At 39.9% G+C, this 8,896-nt stretch overlaps 1 gene segment (V, D, J or C); it reads right to left on the bottom strand.

The window, feature by feature from the left end:
• Positions 1-5,881: 5,881 nt before the first annotated feature.
• LOC142856446 (immunoglobulin kappa variable 4-1-like) lies at positions 5,882-6,542 on the bottom strand. The segment is given in 2 exon segments: positions 5,882-6,237; positions 6,451-6,542. Coding segments are annotated over 2 exon segments (390 nt in total).
• Positions 6,543-8,896: the final 2,354 nt, after the last annotated feature.

Here is an 8,896-nt window from a genome sequence, read left to right as displayed (position 1 = left end):
TATCCAAAGGATGCTCAATCATGCCAAAAGAACATGTGTTCAGTTATGTTCATAGCAGCTTTGTTTGTCATAGCCAGAACCTGGAAACAACCTAAATGCCCCTCGACTGAAGAATGGATAAGAAAAATGTGGTACATTTACACAATGGAGTACTACACAGAAGAAAAAAATAATGACATCTTGAATTTTTTAGACAAATGGATGGAGCTAGAAAACATCATTTTGAGTGAGTTGTACCCACTCATATGTAGATTTAAACACAAAGCAAAGAAAACCAGCCCACTAATCGCAGTCCCAGGTAACCTAGATAACAATGAGGACCCTACGATTGACATACATAGATCTAATCTACATGGGAAGTAGAAAAAGATAAGATCTCCTGAGTAAATTGGGAGCATGGGTGTGAGGATTTGGAATGTGTGCTTTAGTTTGCAGGGAATTGTGCTGCCCTGGCTCTGCGGTAATTTGAGGACTGGGACTGGGACACAGGTCAGCTATGGAATGCCAGGGCTAGGAGAAGAAAATATTCTTCTCCCCTGTCCTCTTGTCACAAGTTCCGAAGGCCACAGAGGTTAAGGAAGTGGCTGCCCTGCAGCACAGTACATATAGAATTGCTTTGCTCAGATATTTAGTATAGCTTAAATTAGATTTGTGACATTGAGATAATGTCTCTGGAGACTTTTGTGGCCACACCACCTGATGGTATTTTGCAGTGGTTCTGATATTCTTGCGACCACAGCCGTAAATAAATACATCGTGCTCTCTTGAGAATGATTACTTCACCCACTAATACTTCCTCTATCTGATTAAACTGTTGATTGAAGCAATTGTTTCAATAGTGTATAAATGGGCTGCATAATAAACACGCAGCGTGCAGTTGCAATTGCTGCTTTTGGTCTGCATCCCCTGTGTCCTGGTTTATTCGAGACCCTTACACAGGGACCCTGATGCTCCAGACATCGACACATGGGGACCTTTGGAAAGGGTTGAAGGGGAGAGGAGGGGCAGAGAGGGTAGCAGAGAAAAACATAGAGCTCAATAAAAATCAATAAAAAAGAATATCTGTTTCAAATTTTACCTTTTTTTTAATTTTTTTATTGATAGAAGGAGAATAAAGAAAAGAAAAAAAAACAAATTTCCATCTCCTCCCACCAGCCTCCCATTTCCCTCCCCCTCCTCCCACTCTTCTCCCCCTCCTCCCACTCTTCTCCCCCTCCTCCCACCCCTCTCCCCTTCCCCCCACTCCTCTCCCCCTTTCTCTCCAGTCCAAAGAGCAGTCAGGGTTCCCTGCCCTGTGGTAAGTCCTAGGTCCTCCCCCTCCGTCCATATCTAGGAAGGTGAGCATCCAGACTGGCTAGGCTTCCACCAAGCCAGCACATTGCGTAGGATCAAAACCGCGTGCCATTGTCCTTGGCGTCTCATCAGCCCTCATTGTTCGCCATGTTCAGAGAGTCCAATTTTATCCCATGCTTTTTTTGGTAACAGTCCAGCTGGCCTTGGTGAGCTCCCAGTAGATCATCTCCACTGTCTCAGTGGGTGGTGATCTGATGAGCTAGCTTTCTTTTTGTTCCCTAGTTCTGTCTTGAGTGCTTTTAAGAGTCATTTTATTGCCACTAATACAGTTTTGTTTGCTATAGTCATGCTGAAGTTTTTCTATTGTCTTTTGATTTAATTTCCTGACAATTATGTGTAGAAACATATCTATTTCTTCTAGATTTTCCAGTTTAGGGGGAAGTATAAGATTAATAAGTACACCTTAACTATCTCTATTTCATTTGAATATGTTGCAAATTTCTCTCTTCTCTCTCTAATTTTATTATTTATATGTCTTTCTTTATTTCCAGGTTAGTTTGCCTTCTGCTGTCTATTTATTTATTCAAAGAAAAAGCTCTTTGAATAATTTTATGTATTGCTATTTTAATCTACATTTCATTAATTTATGCAATAATATTTATTAGTGTTTACTATTGACTGACTCTGAGTTTGATTTGATCATTTTCTTAGACTGTAAGCTCATCATTAGAAGTTTATTTAAGATATATCTGAATTTGGTCATTTACTTGAGGTCTTTCTGTTTTTTATTGTAGGCATTCAATGTCATAAACATTCCTTTCAACATCACATAGTTGCCTCTCAAACATGCAGGGAAGCTGTATTGTTCTTTTGATTTGATTGTAAATCTTGTTTGTTTTTCTCCTTATGGACTTCTTTAATAAATCAATGGTAATTTAAGAGGCTACTGGTTGGTCTCCAATTAACAATGTATGGCCTGTAATTTCTCTCTGTACTGGTTCAGTTTCATTTATATTCTCTTATTCTTTTTAAAACTTACATTTTGGCTTAAAATGTTTTAATTTTAGAAAGTTGATGGGATATTTGAATGATATATAATATATATGTATGTATAATACATGGGTCATATTTTATATGTCATGGTGACCATTCATTTCTCATGCAGTTTAATTCAAAAATGTCTGTGGTGGTTTTCAATTTGAATCTAAAGAACTGTGCTTAAATTATCCTCTGCACCACGACAGATCTGAACTTCCATGTCCATTCTATCTGTGGCTCCCCTATTTCCTTGCTGTTACTTGGCCACCAGTTGTGAGGACCAAGGGGCAGAAGCAAAAGCAGAGAGTTTGGAGGACCTATGAATGTGATCAAAATGCTATGTGCATCATATATTTTAAAACTACAGTGAGACAGCTCAATTCATTCCAGAGTGAGGGGAGATATAATGGATACGGACAGTGGCTGGGGCATCACATAATTTGCATTAAACTGAACAATCCTATCTTAAAGCTCCAAGTACAAGTCTTAGTTATCATCTGTGGAAGAATCTATCATAAGGTTCCTACCACAATGTTTAAGAGGGAGAAGGGGAATGTAACCAAGGAAAGGGAGCAAGAGTATTTGTCCTTGAGGGTAAAAGTACTAACTCTGGATAGACAGACAGATGTAACACATAGGAAAAGTGCAATTCATAAACGTAACAATTCAGTATTTGGATGAGGTGCGTAATGTTTCCTACTCCTCAACTGTGTTTCATTTTCTGGCTTATCATGTTGGGCATACTAGTCTCCTTTTCTGATAGCCACTGTTCATCTATTCCTCTCATGATAGCAACATTTTCCCTGTGTTCTCATAATTGAAACACTATTTTTCTATGGGCATCATATTTTTTTTAATTTTTAAAACAAACTTCTTTTACATACCAATCCCAGATCTCCCTCTTTACCGTCCTACTTCTCCTCCCAACTTCTTCCCACCAACTTCCCCATCCACTCCTCAGAGAGGGTGAGATCTCCCATAGGGAGTCAACAAAGTCTGTCCCATCACCAGAGGCAGAATCAAGGGCCTCGCTTCTGTATCTATGCTGACCAAGTTATACCTCCTTAGGGAATGGGCTCCAAAAAGCCAGTTCATGCACTAGGGATAAACAGTTGTTTGTCTCCTAGTGGCCTCACAAACTGTCACCCATATTCAGAGGGCCTGGTTTGGTCTTATGCTGGTTCCCTAGCTGTCAGTCCAGGGTCAGTGAGCTCACGCAAGCTCAAGTTACCTGTTTCTGTGCATATCCCCATCATGGTATTGCTCATAAATATTGCTCATAAATATTGCTCCTCTTTATAACTGGACTCCAGGAGTTTGGTCCAGTGCTTATTTGTGGATCTCTGCATCTGCTTGGGTCAGTAACTTGATGGATGTTCTATGGATGACAACTAAGTCATCAATCTGATTACAGGCCCGTTGTAGTTTAGGTACTATCTCTACTATTGTTAGACTCTTAGCTGGGATCATCCTTGTGGTTTCATGGATGTTTGCAGACTGCCAAGTTTCACAGTAACCCCACAATGGTTCCTTCTTTCAAAGTATCTCTTTTCTTGCTCTCCCTCTCTGTCCTTTACCCACTCAATCTGACAGATTCTCCATGTTCTCCTCTCCACTCCCCTTCTCCCCTCCCTATAGTCTTAACACCCACTCTCCTCCCCCATTCTGCCAGTTTACTAAGGAGACCTTGTCTACTTCCCCTTCCTAGGGGTAATCCATGTACAGCTTTCTTAGGGTTCTTCTTTTCTTTCTTCTCTGGGGTTGTGAACTGTAGGCTGGTTATTCTTTGCTTTATGACTAATATCCACTTACGAGTGAGTATGTACTGTGTTTTTCTTTCTGTGTCTGGGTTACCTCACTCAGGATAATTTTTTTCTAGTTTCATTCATCTGTCTACAAATTTTAGGATGTCATTTTTTTTTACTACTGAGTAGTACAGCTAGTGTAAATGTACCACATTTTCATTATCTATTTTTCAGTAGAGTGGCATCTTGGTTGTTACCAGCTTCTGTTGCTCCCTCATGATCCATCCCTTCTACTGCCAACAAGCCCCTGGTCTCAGGATCAGTAATGCAACTCCAGGGATGGGGTCATAGGTCTATGTTTTTTTTTTTTTTTTGCATGATACCCATACAGATTTCCTAACAGCCTTTTTTTTAATTTATTTATTTATTAAAGATTTCTGTCTCTTCCCCGCCACCGCCTCCCATTTCCCTCCCCCTCCCCCAATTAAGTCCCCCCCCAGCCCGAAAAGCAATCAGGGTTCCCTATCCTATGGGAAGTCCAAGGAACCCCCACCACCATCCAGGTCTAGTAAGTTGAGCATCCAAACTGCTTAGGCTCCCACAAAGCCAGTGCGTGCAGTAGGATCAGAAACCCATTGCCATTGTTCTTTAGTTGTCAGTAGTCCTCATTGTCCGCTATGTTCGGAGAGTCCGGTTTTATCCCAGGCTTTTCCAGACCCAGGCCAGCTGGTCTTGGTGAGTTCCCGATAGAACATCCCCATTGTTTCAGTGTGTGGGTGCACCCCTCACGGTCCTGAGTTCCTTGTTCGTGCTCTCTCTCCTTCTGCTCCTGATTTGGACCTTGAGATTTCAGTCCTGTGCTCCAATTTGGGTCTCTGTCTCCTTTCATCGCTTGCTGAAGGTTAATATTCAGGAGGATACCTATATGTTTTTCTTTGGGTTCTCCTTATTTAGCTGATCCACATACAGCTTTCTCATTTCATACTGGAGGCAGTGGACTTTTCTGAAGTCATTCATCCTGAGAAAGCTGTATGTGGATCAGCTGCCCATTAAACCAAGGTTATTTAACTCCATAGCCTTCTAAGCAACCTCTTCAATGAGAAAGATGACATACACATTCTGTACCAGATGGGCTCCAATACTGTTGCAGACATTCATCTCCTCAACCTTCCAGTACTTTTGCCCCACCTTAGTAAAGATTTCCCCAAGGAATCCATCCTCAAACCTCAAACGACAAAGAGACAATCAAGTTCAAGTGTCCTCTGAATGCTAGAAACACGATATGCCACATACGCACTTAAAAACATGAACATGCATACATACAGATGGAAGTATTTAATTAAATAAAATTTTTAAAAAGTTAAAAAAAATTATGGAGAGAAAAGGAAAAAACAGAAGTGGGTGCCAGTAAAGAAGTAAGAATGTGCTCCAGAATCTATAAAAAAGCAGAAAACACTCTTTCCAAGAGCTTCAAAACCAAAATACAGTTTGCCATCATCATCATCATGTCAACCCATAGAATTTTATATTGGACACCATAACTCTAGAACTGTAAAGATAAATCCCTCATATTCAAGAAACAGTTCGTGGTAGTGTGTTACAGAAGGAATAGAAAAATAATTTCGAGTTCTCCTTTGCATTATCATATAAAGTATGTCCATACCAAAAATCATGAAAGACATTAAACCCATTATATTTTGTTGAGCCTTGTAAACTTTTTCACCAGTGTTTCATTTACACGTGCTGTCAGGCAAAAGGGGAAGCATGTAGTTTCAAGTCAGTATGTGGTGAAGGCAGCTGGTGAGACTCTCAGAAGAGGTTTATGTTGAAGGCTGAAGCACTGTGGGAGGATCACTGTAACCCTGCTGACAGTAATACACCGCCACATCTTCAGCCTGGACATTGCTGATGGTGAGAGTGAAATCTGTTTGGGACCCACTACCTGTGAAGCGATCAGAAACCCCAGTGTACCGAGTGGATGCCCAGTAGATCAGCAGTTTAGGAGACTGCCCTGGTTTCTGCTGGTACCAGTTCAAGAGATTCTTCCTTAATGCACTGTATAAAAGACTCTGACTGGACCTGCAGCTGATGGTGACCTTCTCTCCTACTGACACAGCCAGGGTAGACGGAGACTGGGTCATCACTATATCTGCACAGGCACCTGAAATCAGAAAAACCTTTGATCATGCATAATAAAAAAACCACAGAATTTAAGATACATGAAATTTGTCATTTAATGTTTTTGCAATTACGTATTGTCAAAGTATTATTTACATAAAATATATTACACCCTAGAACACTTTGTAAATATCATGTGTATGTGTGTGTGTGTGTGTGTGTGTGACTTAAAATATAATATTTTGAAATTTCTCACCAGATACCAAGAGCAGCAATAACAGGAGAACCTGGGTCTGTGACTTCATCTTGCTCCCCCTGCCTGTCTAGTGCAGCTCATTTCACACTGAAGAAGTCTGGTTTATAAAACCTGAGCATATGGGCTGGGTTGGAAAGGCCAATGCAAAGCAGTCGTCAAATACAAAAACAAATGCGAGAGCAATATGTATGAAAGTGGCTGATGTCAATCAATAGACAAATATAATATCACAAATAGCATGAGAAATCACTGAAAGATTGGCTTACAATTCTCTAATAGAAACTTTGTTTAAAAATCCAAGAAATATTTAATTCAAGTAATTTTTGCATAAAAATTTGGAGAACTATCTCAGATTTAATAGTCCTAGGAAAATGATGTGTTAAAAAATGCCACAACAAATTAGGAAACATTGAGTAAGAAAATGTGCAATCAAAGAAAAGAAGGATGGAAGGAAAAAAAGAGGGAATCCAGAAAAATAAGAGAATTGATGCTAATTATTTTTATTATCTCCTATCTACAAAGCAACTCTTTTTTATTAAATTTTTAATTTATTTTATATACCAAACACAGTTTCCCCTCTATCCTCTCATTTACTCCCTTATCCAACTCCTTTATACAGCTCCCTTTATACTCCCCAGCAAGGATAAAGTATCTGATGGAGTCAACAAATCATAGTATTTAAAGTTAAGGCAGTACCAAACTACTCCCTGCTGCATCAAGGCTGAGGAAGTCATAACACCATAGGGAATAAGTACCAAAAGCCAGGTCATGCATCAGGAAGAGATCTTGGTCCCATTGTTAGGGGCTACAAACAGACCAAGCTACACATCTATCACCACAAGCAGATGGCTTAGGTCGCTTCCATGGAGGCTTCCTAGCAGACAATCTGGAGTCCATTAGCTGCAAAGAGTTCTTGTCAACTGTCAGCTGTCTCTGGGCTTTCCCCTCAGAATGTTGACTCCCCTTTGCTCATATAATGCCTCTTCCCACCTTTTAGTGGATTCTTAGCACTCTTCCCAGTGCTAGACTGTTGATCACTCCATCTGCTTTCATCAGTTACTGGATGAAGGTCCAATGATAACAGTTAGGATATTCAACAATCTGATTACAGGAGAAAGCCAAATCAAGCACCTTCTCTACCCTTGCTAGAAGTCTTAGCTGGAGTCATCCCTGTGGATTCTTGGGAGTTTTTCTGGCACCATGTTTCTACCTTTCCCCATAATGACCCCTTCTATCAAAATATTTCTTTTATGACTCTGCCTCCCAGTCCATCCCCTAACTCAGTCATCCCGATCCCTCATATTTCCATCCCCCAACCCCTCTCTTCTATACCCCCTACCACCATTTTATATGGGACATTGTAACTGGAGACTACGGTTTTATTTCCCGGCCACCCAGAAACTATTACACAGAAACTGTATTAATTATAGCACTCTTTGGCCAATGGTTTAGGCATATTCCTAGCTAGCTATTACACCTTAAATTAACCAATTTCTATTTATGTATTACCACACGGCTGTTGCTTACCATTAATGTTCTGGCATCTTTCTTATTTGGTGGCAACATGGGGTCTCTCCAGCTCCACCTTCTCTATCTATCTCTGTTCATATTTCCAGCCTAGCTCTACTCTGCTAAACCTTTGACTGAAACAGCTTTAGTCATCAACCAATAAAAGTAACACATACACAGGATATCCCACATTATCTTTCCTTTTCTATCTAATTAAAAAGGAGTGTTTTAACTTTAACATAGTATAATTACATATGCAAAACAGTTATCAAGCAAGAATTTTGGTTACAATATTTAATCCATCCACATTTGGAAAATTATCATCTATCCTATTTTGGCGAGTGAAAAGCTTTTTATCTAATTAATAACTAAGGAAAACTATAATTATAACTATATAATTTTTAACTCCATCAAAAATCCCAGAAGAATATAATATTGCCTAAGTAATCACCAAGTACATTGCAAGAAACTTCCAAAGTTCTAGAAATGACAGAGTAATCTCGCTGCCTGAACAGTCACTCAAAGTTCTTTTGTAATCTTGGGCCATCCTTGTTAAGCCTATTAGCCCATAATAACTGGCAGACATTTCAGTGACACAGGAAATTTGAAGATCTCAAATTTTTGTACTGGCAAAGTTTATCAGCTGCTTTCTTTTGTGTCCTGATGAGTATCTGGCAGTTTCTACTGCGCAACAGTAACCTGAATGACAATTCCATCTTTTGGAAAGTTTAGCGGTCACCCTTCTGTGGGGTGTGCATGTCCAGTTAATACAGAATGCCATCAAGCAGTTCAGACAAGAGCATTTTCTTGCACAAATTGCTAGCCTTGCCACATTGAAGGCAAATATCACAAGGAGTTTTCTCAATGCCCATAAACCTCTCTGAAGTACTTGGTACGGCCAGAAGCAGACAGGCCTCACTAAGAAAAGTCTAAGTTC

Source organism: Microtus pennsylvanicus, chromosome 8 (assembly GCF_037038515.1).
Source record: "Microtus pennsylvanicus isolate mMicPen1 chromosome 8, mMicPen1.hap1, whole genome shotgun sequence".
Taxonomy (NCBI): Eukaryota; Metazoa; Chordata; class Mammalia; order Rodentia; family Cricetidae; genus Microtus; species Microtus pennsylvanicus.
This window is presented reverse-complemented; position numbering and strand designations above follow the sequence as displayed.